Source organism: Lutzomyia longipalpis, chromosome 2 (assembly GCF_024334085.1).
Source record: "Lutzomyia longipalpis isolate SR_M1_2022 chromosome 2, ASM2433408v1".
Lineage (NCBI taxonomy): Eukaryota > Metazoa > Arthropoda > Insecta > Diptera > Psychodidae > Lutzomyia > Lutzomyia longipalpis.
In genome coordinates this window covers 31,158,433-31,179,642 of record NC_074708.1, presented here as the reverse complement: position 1 = coordinate 31,179,642, position 21,210 = coordinate 31,158,433, and the positions used below count along the sequence as shown (strand labels likewise).

Genomic DNA, 21,210 nt, shown 5'->3' with positions numbered 1-21,210 from the left:
TAACGTGCGAAGAACATAAGCACACTATGGTCCCACCGGGTAACATTTCTGGACGCCAGTGACTAATTGTTACATGTCGCGTAAAAAACCTTTGGGAAGTATTTTACCCGTCGTCAGTGTGTTAAGCTTTCAATCAACATAACCTTAAGATTTTAAATAACGAACAAGGTTAACGAACTTTTTAAACAACCCGCCGTGAGCTTGAAGAATACGCTGAAGCAAAAAGTATTTTAATTGAAATTATGTGAGTCAATTGCGAGAATGAGGTCATTTCACGAATCATCGGATTTAATTGCTTCGCCAGTTGATCGGCTTTACTCTTTTCCTTCCATCCACATAGCCCAAGAGCAATTCCCCCCTGCTCATGGCACCCACGCATGAAGCATGTAAATTTTCATAGTGATTAAAAGGAATGAAAAATCCAGTGGCATTTTACATGGAAATTTTCCTCGTGCGATGAAATCCAACAAATGGAATTGTTAGTTGAAAAAATATTAACTCCCACACACTTTACGCATTTGCCTCCCACTCTCTGTATTTTCCATTTTTTTCTCTCCTCAAACATGCCCGGGGGGGTTTATTTATAGTGAAATGCGTGTGACCCCAATTTCCTCTTCTTTTTTTTCTCCTTTTTTTGCCCATGGAAATACTCAAGTGAAAATTGATGGGGGATGAGTAACAATAAAATGGTCGTGTTTTGAGGAAAATTGCAACTCGTGCATTTATTATAGGCTATATCACAATTTATTGTGTGGAAAATTAATTTTTATATTAAACATTCAACACACATCGTATGTACACTGAAAGAATTTTAACTTTTCAAGTACCAAATTCGACATTTTACTACTTATTTTGTACTTGGATAAGCACCAATATTCTTCTTCTTCCTTTTTTTGATTTTTAAGATATTATCGATATCGATATTCAATATCGATATAAAATCTTCTTCTTTTTTTCTTTTCTCATGAAAATTGAGGAAAATCATCTCAACCCCTGAAGAAGCAAAAACTGAAGTTCCTAATCCCCAGGAAGAGCCGAATTTCAGGAAAACACCACACATTTTGTATTATTGTTTAACAAATATAACTTAAACTAAGAAAAAAAAGAAGAAGAAGTTTCAGTTGAATAATCGGTTTTTGAAAAAAAAGCGATATTGTGTGAAAATATAACCAGCAGCGCCTCTATATAGATATTTGAGAAATAAAGTGGTGCTTTTTCAACTTAATTGGTACTTAGAAAAGTAGTAAAACCGACAGTCGAAGCACAAACTGTTTTTTCAGTGTAATAAGTAAAATTTACAAAAAAAAAATGCTAATACAGTGTAGTGAGAGGATTCAAGAGTACAAAGAGAAATTTATGTTGTGACTGTGAAATTTAATTTCATTTTTTTTTAAATGCGGATTTTACAATTTTATGTGATACGTCTTAATTAGTTTTTTAATTAATTTTTTTTAAATGAAACCGACATTCCTTTTTACGCTTGACGTTTCGTTTCTAACATTTGACGTTCATTTTAATGTTTGACGCACTTTTTCTTACGTTTAGACATTTAGGCATAGGTACACTTATTTTCTTAAGTTTGACGTTTAGTTTAACATCTGACGCTACTTTTCTTACGTTTGACGTAAATTTTAACGTCTGATTATTCTTTTTTTTACGCTATATGATTGTTTTAAAGTTTGACGCTACTTTTCTTACGTTTGACATTTTTATTCATTTGAAAATCTCCTTCATAATTAGTTGGTATACCACAATTTTTAATATGTTTGGCTCTGGGAAACACTCTCCGCACTCTCCCTATGTACGTCCCTGCAAAAATATTTTCCAAACTTTTCCAGGCCTGATGAAAATGATTAAAAATCCCGGAAATATTACATCAAAGTTGGGTCATGTCTTCTTCCAACTATCACGGTTTTCCTTTCAATATTTGCGTTACTTTTCATTTCAGCACACACATTTAAAAACTTCAAGGCCCCTTTGAATTTTCCATTTGAGTGCAATTCAAATTACAAAATAAAATGAATTTTCATATGTAATAACTTTCATAGAAAGTATCCCGAAATGTTTTGCTTTAAAAACACAATTTTGAGTAATAAACTGGTCAGTATGTTAGTGACGAGTAATGGGTGATAAGCTGCTCATAAAAAAAAGAAGTTCCCAAAAATAAAATCACAGAACGACTTTATTTACGTGTAGACAGTCCTAAACATCCCCTAATTATTACCCCCAAATCCAGAGCCCCTAATTCATTTTTGTGGTACACAGCAGACTTTTATTGTCCACTCAGTGGCAATAGCAAAGTGAAGAATGGCAGTGATAAAGGAAGAAAAAATTCAGTGAACTTATTAGAGAGTGGTGAAAGATCATTAAACGGTGCCCGGGGGAGACGTGATAAAGTGATTTAGTAGCAAGGCGGGAGAATTTATAAATCGTGCATAATTTTCCTCATTTACACACACCCGAGCTTATGTTGGATGAGTTCGCATAGCGTTGGTGGCAGCTGGTGAAAATTGGTAAAGATGATAATTCTCCCTCTGGGGGCGTTTTTGATTTGAGTAAATTAAATACTCTAATGGGAACGAATGGGTCGGGGAGATACTAAATGGGCAACAATTAGAGAATTTTCCAGAGTAAATGGCAAAATGTGACAGAAGGCATACTCAAATGATGATAATGTTGCTTTGGTGACAGATGAGAATAATTTCGCGTCTTATGCTGCGGGAGGAAAGCGCAAAAGTGTGTGTGTGTGTGAATGGCTGATCTATCCCACTCTGAGATTCCATGTTATCTAAATATTCATTCTGTGCGTGAACATTTTCACCCGAAGATCGCTGATGCTGAGCTGTCGACAGCTGAGGAGAAGATCACGATGCGTAGTTCGCTCGTGGAGTTGGATCGAGGCAGTGAAGTACCGCGAACACGATCACTCCTCCCAACGGCAATTGTAAAGCCAAAGCAGTCAGATATTTGCGAATCGACAGCATCCGTGGAGTTCTGCAGACCCTGGAATGCCACACAAAATGTGAGTAGTGTGTCAACAGTCAGGAAGTTACCTTCGCACGATCGCAAAATTCGCCAAATATCAGCACAAAAAATCAACGACACAACCGTAGCTGTTGTGAATCCCCGCAAAAAGGACACCGCAGAGTTGACCATGGAGAGGAAAGCCTCAAAGAGTGTCACAGGGAAATGTGGGAGAAAAATGGATGAGACGAACGTGAAGAAGGAGAACAAAGATTTATCAGGTTCTATAAATATTTCATAACACTTCCCCACCATACAGTATTGAGATAAATTTCCCACCCACTTTAGCTTCCTTCGACATTTACAACATTGAGACGGCACTCCCGAAAATTGACTTGGAGGCAATTGAAAATCATCTAAGGGTAGCCAAGGAGGAGGAGAGACGAGTGAGTATTGCTGCTGTTTTTTTTTTCTCTCTCCCATCTTTCTTTTAAATATCCAACAAAATTGAGCCTCTAATTAGTGACAGTGTAGTGGGATTTCTAATTAAACGCGGAAAAGAGAAGTGGAAATTGAGGGGCAGTTAAGTAAGCGAATTTTGGGATTTTTTTGTTGAAAATATTCGGAACTTTTAAATTTATATCCTTTAAATCTGAAAAGTTTTTATGACAAGGAAAATTATTAAATTTACTATTTACCACGTGATAGTTTTGCCAAAAAAAAGTAGAAAGCTAAAATAATTATTTCAACGATTTTGGCTCAGAAAATGAATATTTTAAGCATTTTAGGAAGGTGTTCACCTGTTCCTCTATTGGAAAACCCCTCATTCTAGGAAACAATCAGGATACGCGTAAATTCGTAGAAAATCAAGAAGAACAAGAAATTACCAAAGAAACTTTAGATTTTCCATCGAGATTGGATAGGAACAATCAGCAGACATTTATTTGAAAATGCAATCAATGACGTCACAACTGAAATAGTTTTTTGACGTTAAAAATATCCGTAGTAATTACGTAATTGTACCTAAGACACTTCGTGAAAAATTCCTGAAAGTGTTTCGTCAACAAATGTTGAGAAGAAATCTTTGCAATAAAAAAATAGAAAAAGAAAATCAATGGTGACGTCATTGTCTACATTTTAAAGCGAATCTTTGCCGAATATTTTCCCATCAAATTTAAATGGAAAATCCCTTTGGTAATATATTATTGTTTATTGATTCTCCACAAGAATAATGCATATTCCAATATTTTCCACGAATAGGGTTTTCCCCATGGGTATAGTGAGTAAACTCCTTTTTGTTGTTGTAATTTATTAAATTAAATCTCTCGCATGAGATACTTTGTCGCATCACTATAAATTGCATACTAAACAAAAATCAGTCTTTGTAAGCCAAATTGAGAGCCCCACAGAGAGAGAAAACTACGACGAACCTTGAGTAAATCGCATGGGTTATCAACCGTGACAAATTTTCCCTCCATCAACATTATATGGGAGCTACTCCATCAGCATTTATTGCACAATTCATGGTACTTTTTTTTAACACGTCTTCCATTAATTGTATTTCCACAGTGACAGTGTTAGTTGTTCTTCTCTAGGCTCTGGTGTTTGACTAATATTTAAAGAAGAAAAAAAAACGAAGATCTTCCAATAGCTGAATAAATTTATTCCAAATCCTCCGCTACAATATATTACCTCCCGCCCTATATATTTTTGCTATGTATAGTAGAATGGTGAAATGACAAGAAGGTATAATTGGAGAATCTTCTCACATTGAGAAGGGTCTCCAATAGTGGCAACCTTCGTGGAAATTATTAAGTTTTCTCTTGTGTTTTTATATTTTTTTGGCGGGGTATATTTTATTTGTTCCACAACATAGCACACAATAAATTTGCCACCACTTGAAGTGAATGGTGAAGACGTATTGGGGGCGCTCTTGAGAGTCTCTTTCGGAACCATAAAGCACTTTGCATTTCAATTCCGTCCATGAGGAACACGCAGTCACAATTCCAACGCGTCAGTGTGGTACAAAATTGTATTTTGTGAAATTGCACAAAGCATTGGAAAAAGTTTTGTTGTTGGCGCAGAAAGTATTTGGAGGAAGTTTTATTTTGTTGCTGTAGAGCTCAAATCAAATTCAGATAGTGAAAATGAATGTGGGAGAAATTAATTTAAGTGATTGTAGGAGTGGAACGAAGCGAGAGTACAAGAAGGATAGTCTATTTGTATTTGATCTGTACACATTGACATACGATAATCATGAGAGTCTGGATAGTATCTCTGTGCGGTCGGTGTTTATGGCGAGTGTATGTTTTTCTTTTTTTCCCAAAGCATAGCAAGAAAAGTCTCTGTATAATGTTTCTGGCGTATTGTGGATGTGATACTAATCTTGTCGGGATGTATATGTTTTGTGCTTCTCAGCAGAAGCGGAATGATCGGGAGGAGATTCGAAGAAGACTGGCAATGGATGCGGAGGATGATTACCTCACGAGACCCCTCCACGGTGATAAACCAACAAGGAAACCCAGTCTTCAGTCCAGATTGCAGAGTGGTGAGGAACTGATTGTGATTTCCTGTTTATTTTCTCAATTTTAGAAAGATGTGGGACAAGGCTGTAGAAACTTATTTAGAAAAATCTCTCCAAGAGCTTTTAACGGGATGTTAAAGTTTTAAGAGCTTTCTTGATTATCTTAATTAATTTATTAGAGAAGGAGATAATTATCCAATTCTCCGCCTAAATTCTAGTAATGTACTTTCCATAAATCGTTGAGATAAAAATCAAAATCAAAGACCTTCTTAATTTTGTAAAAATAAAAAAGAAATAATTATTATTCTTATTTTAAATTAAAAATCAATCAGGTCAATGATTTCTCAACCCAAATGAGTACCCGTATCCCCCACTCATTCTACCATTAATTTCAATAAAACTGCATAAAAGCACTAACTACAAAAAATTGCCAATTGAGCTTAAATATTGGATTTTTAAATAAAAGTTGTTTAGTCATTGTTGTATGGGAAAATTTACCATTCGAAGGAACAATCAAGACCAATTAAGAAAAACAAATTTCCAAAGCAATTTTTCATTTGGTTCCCTAAAATGACTGCTACGACCGAACTACTAAACCGATTTTAAAAATTTATCAGATTAAGAAAGGGTATTGATTTTTTTTAAACTATAGTCTGTTCGTTAAAATTGGTGCATCAGTGGACGTTATGTACGAGATAACATTGAAAATTTTGTAAAACTTTTTGAAAAAAAAAATGTTATGCATGAGTTTACTAAAATGGTTGCCAAAAAGTAACGTCTTGTTCGATTTAAAAAAAAGCTACCAGATTTGAGAAGGTGAGAAATGTACCTTTACGAAATTGGCGGATTTTTGATAATAGGTTAATCACAACCGGAGATATAATCACCTAAAATAAGTCTTAAGGCTCCAACAGATGGACGAGAAATTTCTCGTGCGGTGCGGTGCGGCGAGGTTTTCGGCCAATCAGAAGCGAGAGATGGCTCACACACTCTCACCGCTCCGTACGAGAACGTTTTTCGGCCAATCCGAAGCGACGATCGGCCACGAAATTCTCGCCGCACCGCACCGTACGAGAAATTTCTCGTCCATCTGTTGGAGCCTTTAAGAAATTCACAATTATTGTTCACCCGGAAACTTTCTGCGGGAATTGTATTTAGAAGCTTTAGATTAACCCATACAACCATTTTTAGCACACAAATACTTATATTTAATTGGAATTTTCTTTCAATAGGCAATTGTTGAGAAAGGTCTGAAAGTTTAAAGAATTAATTTTCAATGTGATTTCAAATATAAAAATTCTCTTTTATGCCTTTTATGATCACGTTATATATGTAATTTTTATTCATTTGTAAAGTTGGTAAAATGTTATGTCATAATCGTAACATTTACCATAAACATTCTATATCTTGTACTCTGTGGTTTAAGTATGTTTCATATTCTTTCCCTTTCTATATAGCAATTTTAATCTTATTCCATACTAAACACACCCATTGTTGGAAAGTTTTAACAGCAAGTCTGCGAAATTCTAAACCTCTTTATGGGACCAAAGTAGCTTCCCTTAGCGAGGCGAATAATTGAATTTGTGCCGATTTTATAAAATTGTAAATTGGTCTCTTTAAAACCACAATATTCCACGTAGGAGAAAAACATCTGGGCAAACAAGCACCGTACTTGAGTCGAAGTATAATGAAGATGTTTTTGCAAAGTGTTAATTTAGGGGGGTTTTAAATTGAATTTTTGAATTTTATTTTGTGCGACAAAAATATTAGAGTTTGGCACGGGGGAGGCGGGTTAAGAGGGTGGGACCAAATGAAATCTGCATAATTAATGGGGTAAAAAAATATTTTCTTTTCACCACACAGGGATGAATTTGCAAATATGCTTCATGAATGAAACAGCTTCAGACAATGAGAGCTTGAGTTCAGATAGTGAGACATGCCCAAAGCTGTCAGCACTCTCCCACGGGAGTCATTCAAAGGTGAATGCCGTAAAGAAGAAGTCCCCACCGAAGATGGTGAGGCCCAAAATTTCACGTCCACTGAGTCTTCCACTGGCGCAATGCGAGGAAGACGACGAAAAAGCGAATTTCTTCACACGCCAGGCTCAATTGCAAATCGAGGCGAGGATGGCATTAGCTCAGGCCAAGGATATGGCCCATATGCAAATGGAGGTATGTCTAATGCAACAAAATACAAAATTCAATGGGAAAACTTTGTCGTTTTTTGCGAGAGAAAAAACAACTTAACAATACGGAAAACTTTCTCCTCTCACTCTGTGTGTGTTTTTCCAGATCGAAAGACAGCGATTGAGACAATCACCCATAACGGATATGATACGAAAATCTCTGGACAAAGTTGGGGTTTATTTCCCACCGGAGAAGAGGCGTCTCTCGAGGTTTTTCCTCACGGATCTCAATATCGCTCAACTGCAAGTCATTGTCAATGAGATGCATAATCAAATTGAAGTTCTCAATGAGACCCTCGTGAAATATCTCATGGAGCGTGATGAACTTCATATGGGACAGGATTCTATGCTTGTGGACATTGAGGATTTAACAAGATATTTGTGAGTACATATACAACATACATTGTCGATCGATAATACTATTAAAGCTGAGCTTTCAAGTTGGGTTGAGAGAATAGAAGACAACTTACTTAACACATGCATAAAATATTGATGAGCTTTTGAGGATTAAAAATCAATTCAAAGAGAATATTGTTAATTCAGTTTCATAGAAGAATTTTTGATTTTTTTTATTATTAAAGTTTTAAATAATTCTTCATTTTTTTATGATTAAAATTGCATAAATGATTATCATAAAAATTAAAAAAATTGAATAATTCAGAAAAGGCTCAAAAATCATATTTTCAATTAAAATAGAGGCAATGTAGTCCAACAAAAGGTAGTAGGGCAAGAGATATCCTATAGAAAAAAAAGAATTCTAGTTCTCTGGGTTCTAGTTCTCTGGGAATTGTCTAGATTTCAAATTGACTTGACTTTTTCTCTTTGTTTACTTTGAATTTACAAAAACGCCATAAAAAGTTCCTAATTTCATATAAACTGAATAGCAACAAGTAAATTGACGACCGTAGGCGATGATTCTTAAAAGACGGATTTTCGATCTCAAGCTCGGTTAACTAACTTTTATTAAAAGCCAACGTTGTTGTAGCCAATATTGTTGTAGGCCCTGAGGATGGACTTAAATTGTCCGAATCATTGGTTTTCAATAAAAGTTAGTTGACCGAACTTGAGGCTGAAAATCCTACTTTTGAAAAACCCATTAAAATGAATAGATTCGGTTAAATGAAGAGTTTAGGAATATTGTTCATGAAATTTAAATATTCTGGGATAAAAATTGACTTTTCGAGATAGTTTTGAAATTAAACTTCACGAAATATAAAATAAAAAACTGGGTTAAGTAGCCCCGGTCTCCCCTAGCTTGTATTCAAGCTATATTTTCTGATTATTTTACTGAACTATTCTTTTTTATTTTATCTTTCCAGTGGAGCCAAAGAGAGCTACAACCTTGATCCACGTCCACAGCTGAAGACTCTAAAAACTTCTCAGAGTGTGTCCCACTAAATTCTCTGAACTTGTGTAAATGTGATCCGCAAGACGACACCAAAAAAAACCAACAATAACAATTTGTGTTATATCACACTAGTCAAAATAACTTTTTAGATAAAATAACTCTCTTATAAACCTTCTCTACATATACAATCTGAAACTTTTCACGAATGATTTATGATTGAAAATGGATTTCTTATACAATATAAAAGAATTTTGAAGGAATAGTACTGTGTCCCCTATGAAAAATCAAGCTTTTCGCTTCAAATACGTAAAGAAAAAAAACCCAAACTTTTTCTCAAGTTTAAAAAAGGAAGAAAAGAAGGAAGAAGAGTAAGATACATTCAATATGGTATTGTACATAAATAAAATATTTAACAATCTCTTTCATATTTAAATACAGAAAAGCAAACAATATTGTACTTGACGAATATTTATTGCAAAAAACTTCCCCACAGGAGCTATATAACGTTGAGGGGAAAATTTAGAATTTGTGTAGCAAATCAGTGTAATAACTTAGTTTTTTTTAATTTAAAAAGATAAAGAAGGAAGTAAACATTAGCCAGATGCATCACAGCATGTATATTTTTCTACCCTTTAGGTGATGTTGGTTTTGTTGAAAATGTGTAATTTATTTTTAGGCGGGTTTTAAGGTGGTGGATATGGGGTGGGGGTGTAGATTAGAATGAAGAAAAAGAAGAAGAAAAATGAAAGTATTGGTGCCATTGTAAATTTTTAGAATTTTTGCTGCTATTAGCTCTATCAGCATTTTCTTATCATTCTTTCTCACCTTTTGCACATCCTATTATTGGCTGGTAATCCCCAAAAAAGACTTCTCAAATCAATAATATGAAATGAGAAAAATAAAGTTTGCCTTACATTCTTATGCTTTTTTGTAGATGAATTTTCTGTGAATTATTGAAAAGAAAATAAATCCATTTAGCTTTTTCGATGAGCATTGTTGGGAAATTCCAATAAACATAGAAATTGATATTTTTCGAAATGGGGGAGGAAGTACTCCAGCAGTGTAGTTAGAATGAGAATTTCCTCTTTGGAAAAAAAATGTATTAAAAAGGGAAATTACAATGAAAAATTTTCCTGAAAAGTGACAAGTTAGTGTGTGAAAAAATAATTCTTAATCACATTTAAAATGTTGAATAAAAAAAATTAATTTAAAAAAATCCAAAGAAATATAATAAAAATGCTTATGAAGTTGTTGACATGAAAATAATATTTAAAAAACAAAAAACATTTCGTAGTATTTTTTTTAGTAGATTTATTTGGTGCAACATTCAATATCGTGACATACAGACATCCATTTTATAAGTAATAATTTTGTCAAATATCTTTAAATATAATTTTTTAAGTCATAGTATATTGTTAATTTATTTCTTTTGCAATATATATTTCAAAATATTGATATAATTCATGGAGATTCAGCAATTTTCATCCACTTAAAATTGATTTATGTAAGTCTAAGATATTTTTTTTAAGTTTGATTTTTAATTTTTTTTTCTTATATTCTGTCATTGACTCGAGAGGAAAAGTAAGATTTTTACACAAGGAGCAAACAGAAGAGATTCAATTCCATTTTTCGCAAATAATTATTCCTTAAAGGAGTTTACTCATTCCTGTATGGGAAAAACGTGCAAATATTCAGCTAAAAATGAAACAAAATGACGTCACCTTTGTGATTTCTTCCCCTTTCATGCATGTAATTGACAAAGCATTAATATGAATGCTTTGTGCATTAAAAGACAAAAAAATACAATCGTGACGTCATTGTTTACATTTTTGGGCATTTTTTGGCAGATTCTTCTCATTAACCCTGGTGAAAAATAGGAGTTTTTCTTTGGCGAATTTATGTTCTTTTCTTTTGATTCTCTCTACGTAATTCCGCGTTACTTGATTATTTCCTCGAATAAGGGATTTTCCTATAGATTTAGCAACGGATTAACTGCTTATTTTCCAATATTTCAATTTATAATAAATTTTTAATTTTCCTTCCTCGGTTTTCAGCTTTTCTCCATCGGTGGTAATCAGGAAGTATAATTTAAAATTTTCTTTACATTTTACTGAAATTCTTTGAAAAATTCCAGTTTAGAAAAATTCGCGATTTTCATTAAAATATTCAAAAATATTCAAAAAATTTGTAAGACTGTCTGAAGTAATTTTTAAAACATTCAGAATTTATCCTTTAAACTTTGAAAAAAATCTATAAGGTTTTAGTTTTTTTTAGTTGGTTTTTGTGTGATTTCTAAAAGTGTTTGCTCCTTGAGATTTTATCACATTGAGAGGATGAATTCAGAGCAAAAATTCATTTTATCAATATTTGAATAGCATGCGGAGAATCTAAATGGTTCTCGCATGTTGAAAAACTTAACTGATTTTTTGGCCATTCGACGTCAGTCCTTGGACATTTTTTAATCCACCCCCACGTACTTTAGGCCATCTGCTCGTATTTGGTTTTGTTTATATTAGCGGCCAGAACGCAGGACAGCACAGTACCGAGTAGGGGAAATAGGGTAACCCCAATGGCTGAACCTCCGATCACTTTCATATTGATTGTAAGGAAGGCAACAACCTTGTGGAAACATCCCTGGGTCCAAATTTGTGTTTCATCCTGTGTATCACATCGCTTGCCGGCAATGCGACAGCATGAGCGTGGCACGGGGCTCGATGGGATGAGGTTGTTCCAGTCTTCGTAGCCGTGACTACCACAGCATTGCATCTTTGCTTGCATAACGTCGAAATCCATTGTCTTGTCCGCTGTTCCAGGTTGCCCGTAGCGTGCCATACTCTGATTGAGTCCACGTTCAAATCCATCGGAGAGATTGTCTTTGTAGGCATAGAGTGAGCTGGCCAGGGAGAGTTCGATGATGAAGACAATAGCAAGGAATCCTCCGTAGAGATAGAGAAGACCCGGTTGTCCCTTGACGGTGCAGCAGCACGCAAGGGAGGAAATTAGAAGAATAAGGGTGCCCGTCCCCACAAGTACGTATGGCCCTGTATTCGAGAAGTCTGCATTCAATTCCAAATATTTATGCAATTCAACCTGCATCCAAATCCCTGCACACAAAATTGCCAAGCCAGAAGCCTACAAAAGGAATTGCATTGAATGCATGAAAACTTGTTGAACTGTGCGACCTTTGAAATGGAGATACTCACCCAGAAGGCCAAGTTGAATATCATAAGGAGGGACTTCATACACGCCATAGTGGCCTCAGTTTGAAAATGTTTGCTCATCTCTATCTAAAAATCACTTTTTCCTCTAAATCACTCTTTCTAAAATTTCCCCGTAACACATATAGGGATATAGGCTCAGAAACAAGCAGTACGTTGTGCCTTCCGAACGAGGACTCGCCCAGTTAGTCCGCGACGGAAGTAAAAAGAAGACAGGAAAAGGAGCAACAAGCCTCAATTTACTGCGCACACATTGGAATGGATCGATAATGTGAGAGAAGGGTGCGTTTTCTCTCTTACATCCTTTTTACTTCCTTGCATTTGCTATATGGAGGAGAAGACATTCCAATGGAATTGTCGGTTGAATTTAATTTGAAAATTTCTTGTTTCGTTGATGTTTTAGAAGCTTAAAAGCACAAAGCTCGAGGAAAGGCAATGATGAATGAATAGCGTGTGTAAAAGAAAATGTTAGAGAAAATATATGAGTGGAAATAAATTATTTTAAAAATGTTTAAGATTTTTGAGAAGGAAAATTAATTTATGAGAAGTTTTTTTTTAAAGAAGTATATGAGATTTATATGGAAGAATTTATGAGAAGTCTTATGAGAAATTTCAATGGCACAAAACTTTTAAACTTCAATCATAAATCCCAAAAGAATAAAAGAATAATTAGATGAAAGATTTATGGCATTTATTTAAGAAATTAGGTGATTTGTTAGAATATACAGAGATTTGAGAACAATTTATTAAAATAATCCCAGAAGTCTTGTAATTGGTAACACGTCTTTTATCATCCTACTCACTTTCTTCGCACTCTTATAATTTTTTTTCTTCTTTTTTTTTCTTTTGATAAAATCCTTATGTAAAATACTATGTAGTGGATAAACACAGAAAAGCTTGTACGTACAATAAGTTGGTATAAGCCTTAAAGATTCCCCCCATTAGGCGAAAGCCAACAAATGAGAGCTTTCAAAACTTTCGGCAATTGTTGGAGATGGTCACGGAGGAACTACTGGAATTCTTACTTAGCTTCCCATACCGTGGTGTATACGGGTCAGAGGAAATGTGCTGCGCTGATCCAGTTAGGGTAGTTTTGGTTGTAGCCGCTGTAGCTTCACGCGTTGATTTGGTCATCATACCGAAGCGCTTCTTAATGGCCACCAAGACATTCCGTTTGAAGACAAAGATGAAAAAGACACAAACACCCTGGAGGACATTGAAGGCATCCGAAACGTACCACATCTCAATGGGTTCACGGAAAATTGTTGCCAGGAGTTCCATGAACCACGAAACGCCCATTACAATGAAAAGCTTCACATTCATCACGAGACGGGCTTTATCCGCAAAGAAGCGCTTCTTCTTCTCCGTGTCATTCTTCTGCATTCTATGGATTTCACTCTTGACTTTATTGCAATGGATGGTGGTTAGAATAAACAGCACAACATTGGCAACAATTTGTATACCAACGGGAAGAAGGAAGAACAATCTATGTCCCATGCCGTTGGATTCTGCAGGAGGGATGTCAAATTACTTTAAGCATGAAACATCATTCAGAAATTTATGCTTAATTTTGTGTTACATACGAGAAAACCAACAGGATCTCACGCCCATGTTTGGACGATATTCTTCGGGGAACCATTCAAAGGAATCCACAGCATACGTGAAGAGGGTGAGAAGTAGAGGGATTCCCCAAGCATAGAATGAGTAGCAAGCAAAGCGCCATCCATCTCTTGTTTTTCTCATCCCACGAGAGTTCCTCACCGTTCTAAAAAGTTTAAAGACATTTAAAAACCTTTAAATCTTTATGCTTATAAAAATTTATTAATAAAACTCAATTAATTGAGACGTCAAGATCAATGGACGACATCGAAAAATTCTATTTTCGTTTAATCTGTGTATTTTTGTAAATTCAAAGCACGTTTTGAAAAGAAAATGCAGCTGTTCAGAATATCAAATGTGGATAATTTTTAGACTATATTTTGCATGATTTATGTAAAAAATATGCTTATATCACTCACCCAAAAGTCCACCAGATATCAAAACCTGACCACAGAAAAAAAGAAAAGCAGAAATAAATATGATTTTCATAACATTCATAGAAAGTTTTCATTTAAACCTACACATAACATTGAGCCAGGAAAAGGCCGCGAGGAAGCTGAAGTAGATGAACATGGCTAAAATATAAATAAAAAAATTCAATCAATCATCCTCTCAATTTCGTTAATTATTTCAGCTAGCAAATATTTGTACTATAATGTGAATTGATGCGAAGGAGGATGTCACTCACCCACAGTATGGCAAAATTTAGGCTGGAAGTCTGTGCCAAATTGGATGTAGGAGAGTCCAGCGTAGGCAATTAAGAGACTCAAGACGTGACTCACTAATGTTTTCCCATGGAGATTCATCAGCTGAAATGGAAATTGTTGCTCACAATGTGCGTGTGTGCCTATATTTTCATTGTGGAAATCCAATTTCCTTACCTTGGGCAAACAGGCGTAGACAAGAAGTGTGGCGGCCAGAAAAAGGCAGGAGATACTCAAACCAATTGCATAAACCATAAAATGTTCCTTGCTGTGCCCAGGTGGTGTCTCAAAGCAAAGGAATGTCCTCAACTATGTACAAAATACATACATATGAGGCTAAAACATTTATACATAGTATGTAACATTGTCCATAAAAGTTAGAGGTGTAAACAGGGGATGGTATTGCTGCTAAAAATCTATTTTAGTTTATTTCATGTGGATTTAAATTAATCTTTTAAGGATTTTAAGTAAACCAATGTACCAAATTGATGTACAAATTTTTTTGGGGAAATAGGCTATTAACAAATCCAAGTTTTCTTTTTATTTTACTTTTCATCCTTGCTGATCTTGAGAATTTCTTAAGGATTGAGGGCCTAATTCTGAAATAATTGTGGCACAACATTTATAAAAATCATTATTTTCATAAACAATGTAGGAGGTAAAATACGTCCTTAAAACGTAAAGGGTTAAAACTATTTTTGGCTTATTTTTTTTAATTCTTCTCTAACCAATTCTTAAAGACTTGAGGATTGTCGTTTTACAGACAAACTATGCCAAACAGATCTTTTGTATCTTAAACGAGCATGAGACAGTAAAATAACTTAACCTGTTATCTGACCAATTTCCAAGGTAGAGAAATTTTTAATTCAATCAAGACGTTATATTGCTAACTCTGCTCCTTATAACTGAAGAAAAATTTCTAATCCCCAATATTTTTTTTTTCTAAATGCAAAAATTTTCTTCAAGGCTCATCCGAAAGGAGGTTAAAAATAGACAATAAGAAAAACAATCAATATTTTTTTAATCATTTGAGAATAAACACCAAATTGAATCCCTTGTTGCAAAAGCAAACAAATAATAAATCACCACCGCTCTGGCGGAAAAGTCTCACCTCAATATTATCAGGCGCAAATTCAACAAAATCCACGCAATATCCAGCCTCGGTGATTGGTTTTAATTTGTCTAAATGCACATGTCCAGTTTTTGCATTGATGTAGTGATAATCTTGTGGATTACTTCCATCTAGGATGTATTTTTCACATTGCTGTCCATGCCGGATGCCAAATTCTGCGTGGAAAATGCAGAAGTCTCATGAAACAATTAAGCATAGAAGAATTTATATATCACTCTATTTTTAGGAACATTCATTCTTCTTGCTGAGCAATAACGCACCAGTGGGTGGAATTGAGTTATCACACTATGAATTTTCCCCACTGTTTTTTCGCCACTATGATTGATTTTTCGCAGAAGGAGAATCGCGCAAAAAAAACTAAGAGCCACTTTAATGCAAAAAATTCCATGTGATTATCCAAAAATTTTATATGTGGGCCATACAAAGCACTAACCTTTATCAATTATGCACGCGCGGAGCCCCCAATAAATTGATAAGAGCTTTTGATCGTGATTACTTCCCTTTGTCGAATTTTCCGCTTCTAAGTGAACAACACCAAAAAAAAGTCAACCAACTGTTTGCCGCCGTGTGAGAAGGGAAATTAATAAAAATGCTCATCGTTGTAATACATATCTATCAATAAATGTATGTATATAGCTATGGTTAATCTCAATTGACTGTTATTCGCAGTGGAAACAAATAAATATTGAAAGAGAGAAAAGCAATTCAATATGTAATGTCGATATCCTCCTGGAGGTGCATCCCTCAATTGAACAAATTAATTGGAAAGTATTAACACTTGTTAGCTCGTGTACGTGACGACTCAATGTAATTCACATTAATTAAAATGAGATACAACGACGAAAAATTATTGTAATTAACTATATTTTTGTTTAGCAAATTATAACAATAAAAATTGGACGTTTATTTGGGAGATTTAGGTGATTGTTTTTTTGTGTATCGATTCTTAACGTTTCTAACGATTAACATTTTTTTCTCTAACTGAGGATTGATCTGACTTTTAATTTTTTTATGGTTTTTGTTAAATTTTTTTCCTAACAATTGACGTTTATGTTATCGTTAGACATTACTTCAAAAGTTTTGTCATTTGTTTTAACCTTTTACGTTTCTTTTCCAGTTTATACATATTATTTGATATACATTTTTTAACGTTTGACGTTTATCCTAACATTTGGTGTTTTCCTAACAGTTAAAGTTACTATTCTGACTTTTGACAAATCTTTTTTTGAACTTTTACGTATATTCTGACATATCGAGGGCTGCATTGTAAAACCGGCTAAGTCGGAGTGAGCTCCGAACCGACTTAGCCAGTTTTACAATGCAGCCCTCGATATAGCATTTATTTGTTTAATGTTTGGCATTTCAACATTTTAATATATTTTAATATTATTTGATAACATCTTTTTTCTCAAATGTTTAATACTTTTTCTAACGTTCTAAAGTCTTCTATATAAAAAAAATAAATAGATCTGTATATAAATTTAGAATTTTTATCCTTAATCCAAAGTTGAAATTCTACAGAAATTATGGTATATGTACCTAAACCAACTAACTGAACCCCATCCACCCCTAACAAGAAAATATCTTTGATCGCAAATATTGGGTATTTGCATCATATCCTCTAATAAAAAAAAATTAATTAAGAATTACGGTAGTTATCAAAATTCCAATATGGAAGAACATGATAAAATGATTACCGGGTGTAGATTAAAGCGAATAAGCAAATACAATCAGACATTTATGCGGAAATAGTCCAAACAAATCTACCAATTTTCCACAAACAACCCAACTCCTTCGGATAGCTCATATGCTTATTGTGTGAGTGGAAAAGAGGTGAAAATATAATTCCTGCCGTAAAGCAATTTCCATTGAGGATGATAGCATAAATTGAGTGATTCATTTTTCAGCTGCTGTTTCTTGTCCAACTGTAATATCTTTGGCTTTCACGCATAAGAACATGTTCGCGTTTTCCAAATATTTACTCAATCTGATTACCCCCTCAATGCATTCGATTGTCGATGGTAGCCCATTCCGAATTCTTCTTCTATGCTTTCTGCGCGCTTTACAATTTTTCACTATTTGCGAGGATTTTTATCTATAGACAAGAAAACATGGTTCAGTTTCCGAAAAAAAAATTGCTCGATAATTTGTTTGATAAGACAGACTTTGGTCTGCGAACTTCCTTTCGTGCAAATGATATTTTTTGCCCACAATTGTTTGGTATGACTTGTCGTACAAAGAGCATACAATGCCGGAAAATAGCAAATGCTTGGCATTTATTGTTCTATTTTTATACTATGCTTGTTTACCAAAAATTGAATTAAAATTTGAGCATATCGTTGAAGAGCAAAAGAGGCGAAAGAATAGCGTTGGAAAGCTTAAAGCTTTCGCATTGTCTTCAAGATTAAGGAGAGCGCTATGTTGTACAGCTCATTGAATTAAAATAAATTGTGTGTATCATGTTATTTGAATCTTTCCAAAAATCTCGTTTTCTTCTTCGTCATTAATTTTTAACCCTTCACACGACTCTGTACCTATCATTAGGCCTATGGAAAATCTTGTTTAAACGTGGAGCTTTTTCGAAGAATCTTAGCAACTGATAGAAAATGATCTTAATAAAATAATTTAATCTGTTTAGATGTAATTTCAATAATGTTGGTATAAAATAATTTCATTAAAAAAATAGAGCTTTTTTAATATCAAGTTTATCGAAAATGGAATTCTGTTTACGAAAACTCGATTTTTGCATAATTTATGAATTAAAAAACTTCTTCTGTTTTTGTAAAAAAAAAAATCATTAATACTTTTCTAGGAGACTAGGATCTTAAACTACCATGTAATTTGATTGAATTAACATGTTTGTAAACCTTTTTACGATCATGTTAATTCATAAACAATTTGTAACGATTTGTCTTTTAGATCTTTTATGTTCCCATCACTGCAATTTTGTAGCTTTTGTTTCCAAGCAACAGATTGAGTCTTATCTTTACAATACGTTTAAGCCCAAATATTTATTTTACTTTGTATTTATTCTACAACATTGTTATATTTATAGATTGTCCAACAATGATTGATTGAGTCATTTACACTTCATTGTGCTATTGAGCTTCGATTTTTTGATAAAATCTTTGAGGAAGTTGACCTTAAATTCTGTATGAAATTTTGACTTTTATTCAAAGGTAAAATTGTCTTGTGTCTAGTTCCGGAACCTTTTCCAGGAATAAATTTACATAAAAGAAGCCTTCTGTTGGTTAGTTAGTACCTCAAATTCTCAACAATTTGAATAAACTTTCTTTAGTAAAAATGTTATCAAATGTTTGAATTTCTGTTCTATTTGCATTTTCTTATCAATCGTAATCAAATATGGTTTTATGATGATTTTTCTTTATTTTGTGCATAGTTTACTTTTGCAATTTACATTGATATAAAATTGAAACACCAAATAAGCTATTTTAATCCAACTTTATGAAAAAAAATTCTTCTGATAAATTTTAGCCTGCATGTCTGAAATTTATTTGTTATTTTTTCATGAATTTTAATTTTTCTGTTAATTTAGAAAATTCAATTTTCAATTTAAATAAGAATTATTACAAATATTTGGAAGAATACAGAAAAACTTTTCTTATTGTTATTGCATTCATTAAGCTTTCATCGTCTCCTGTATAAAGAAAAAAAACCTAATCGTTCTAATTTTCACCTAATCTATCTAATCATATTTCTCTGATTCGTGAAAAGCGTAAAACCTTTTAACACATTCGTTACTGATATTAAAAACTCAATATTCATCTACCATAAAATTTGTCGACCTACATATTAATGAATAATATGTTCTTTCTGTAATAATAAAGAATTCGATTTTAAATAATTAAGAAAAACCTTTCTAAAACACTTCGATAGAATAATTTTAATGATTCATTTTTCGATAAACTGCAAAGAACAAACCACATCGCCTCATATCAATAAATTTAAATGCAATTTATTCGACTATTCAGAGAACAATTTAATGATTCAAGAAGCCACTAAAATTTCCTTCGTGACTCATGACCTCAAATGTTCATCTCACTTAATTTCAAAGAAACTAAATATTCTTCTAACCTTCTGGTTGAACTGTGGGTGGTTCGGATTCTGGGAAATCCTCCCCTTCGAGAAGATGGAAAATTGGGCGAATGTCCACCGAATGATCCAAACAAGCTGCAACATTGTTAACTCTGGCCATCTTCTTCCCGTGATCACAGCACTTTCGAATACACGGAATCTTCTGGCAGATACTCTCATGTCGACACACCCGTACCATCCACCGCATGTTGTCTTCCTGTTCGGGGGCACTTTCGACACAAAAAGCGGAAGGATCAACAAATTCCGACACAGGGCGTCCGCGGTCAAAGGTGGTGATCATGAGGGTTGCACCCGAAAGGGCGATTTTGTGAATTTTTGATTCATACATCACCATCACTTCATTCTCACGACACACTGGGGCCCCGCGCACAAAGAGTGGCGAGGATCTTCGCGGTAGTAAATCTGTCACAGAGCTATTGCCTCCCAGGACACACTGCTGTGCCCTAAGATCGTATACAAATTCCTGACCACAGCACTTCCGTACACTGAGCACTGTGAGTGGATCAGGGCTGGTCTGATCAACTGAACACGTTAAAAGGATGTAGTCACCCTGGACTATATCCACACAGCTATTGGGCGACACAGAGATGAGCTCTCGCGTAAACCTAAAGAGCAACATCCGATCATTCGCACACATTGGAAAACGCATCCTGTCGCCGCCGATGGAGAAATCCCCAAAGAAATCATTTTCATCGAACACAGTAACATTTTCACGTTCAGGCATGCAATCATAGGACTGCTGACCATTCGGATCTACAATTACACTGAACTCATAGCCAAGGGGACAGCACTTGTGGAGTCTGGCACTAATTGTGGGAACTAAGAGTGTGAGAGAAAGAATTAATGCTCCAACAGCTCCCATTGCTGAATTGTTCCGCACCACGCGACGAGCAAATCCCAACTGACTGACCGAAATTTTGCGGATTTCACTTTCGCGCCTATACAAGAGTAGAGGTGATATGTTCCAGCTCAAGAAATGATGCGGTGAAACACTGAGAAAAAGTTTTGATAATTTTACAAAAGAATGAAAATTGAAAATGAGAAATGAAATGAATGAGAATTTTAATTACGATTTTGGGATAATATTATTTATTAAAGGAAAAACTTCTCATTTGAGGTGAAAATCAGGATGTACTTCAGGGCGTAGGCGGTGTTCTTAGAATAATTTTTTTTAATTGCAAAGACAGTAATAATGGATTAAAGAAAGACTTAGGAGAATACATAGATTGGGATAAACAGCTTATAACATTTTTTTGTGCTTTTCTAACGTATGACTCCTTTTTTACGCTAAATATTTCTTTTCTAACCTCTGACCTTTTTTACAGCTTAATCTTTCCTTTCTAATGCCATATTTAAACATTTTTCTAACGTTCTACGATTCCTTTATAATTTTTCAAGTTTTCTTTTAACGTTTAAAGTT

The 21,210-nt window shown here is 34.3% G+C and overlaps 3 protein-coding genes across 7 annotated transcripts in view; 1 reads left to right on the top strand and 2 right to left on the bottom strand.

Annotated features, from left to right (window-relative positions):
- LOC129790150 (schwannomin-interacting protein 1 homolog) overlaps nt 1–10,431 on the top strand; it is a 34,490-nt gene extending 24,059 nt beyond the window's left edge. For 2 of the 4 annotated variants that reach the window (XM_055827496.1, XM_055827495.1), the window contains 6 exons: nt 2,828–3,245; nt 3,313–3,410; nt 5,386–5,512; nt 7,352–7,659; nt 7,780–8,054; nt 8,993–10,431. In XM_055827496.1, coding sequence (XP_055683471.1) covers nt 2,828–3,245; nt 3,313–3,410; nt 5,386–5,512; nt 7,352–7,659; nt 7,780–8,054; nt 8,993–9,071 — 1,305 coding nt within the window. In that variant the 3' untranslated portion in view covers nt 9,072–10,431. Of the gene's footprint in view, nt 1–2,827; nt 3,246–3,312; nt 3,411–5,382; nt 5,513–7,351; nt 7,660–7,779; nt 8,055–8,992 lie in introns of all 4 variants that reach the window. The other 2 variants (XM_055827494.1, XM_055827493.1) reach the window with 1 other exon arrangement.
- LOC129790374 (tetraspanin-7-like) lies at nt 10,316–12,499 on the bottom strand. 2 transcript variants are annotated; one of them, XR_008750550.1, is made up of 3 exons: nt 12,225–12,499; nt 11,007–12,153; nt 10,316–10,942 (listed from the first exon to the last, which is right to left on the bottom strand). XR_008750550.1 is itself a non-coding variant. In XM_055827856.1 (2 exons), exons 1-2 carry the CDS (start codon nt 12,300–12,302, stop codon nt 11,500–11,502), a joined length of 732 nt encoding a protein of 243 aa, XP_055683831.1. In that variant the 5' UTR covers nt 12,303–12,489; the 3' UTR covers nt 10,316–11,499. The 2 variants fall into 2 exon arrangements, 1 of the variants encoding a protein (XP_055683831.1); XM_055827856.1 differs by having other exon boundaries at nt 10,316–12,153; nt 12,225–12,489.
- Nucleotides 12,500–12,914: 415 nt separating this feature from the next.
- Nucleotides 12,915–20,685, bottom strand: LOC129790183 (G-protein coupled receptor Mth-like). Its single transcript, XM_055827559.1, has 8 exons — nt 19,770–20,685; nt 15,654–15,829; nt 14,720–14,851; nt 14,527–14,647; nt 14,360–14,413; nt 14,258–14,282; nt 13,823–14,004; nt 12,915–13,747 (listed from the first exon to the last, which is right to left on the bottom strand). The coding sequence occupies exons 1-8, from the start codon at nt 20,650–20,652 to the stop codon at nt 13,209–13,211; spliced, it is 2,112 nt and encodes a 703-aa protein (XP_055683534.1). The 5' UTR covers nt 20,653–20,685; the 3' UTR covers nt 12,915–13,208.
- Nucleotides 20,686–21,210: the final 525 nt, after the last annotated feature.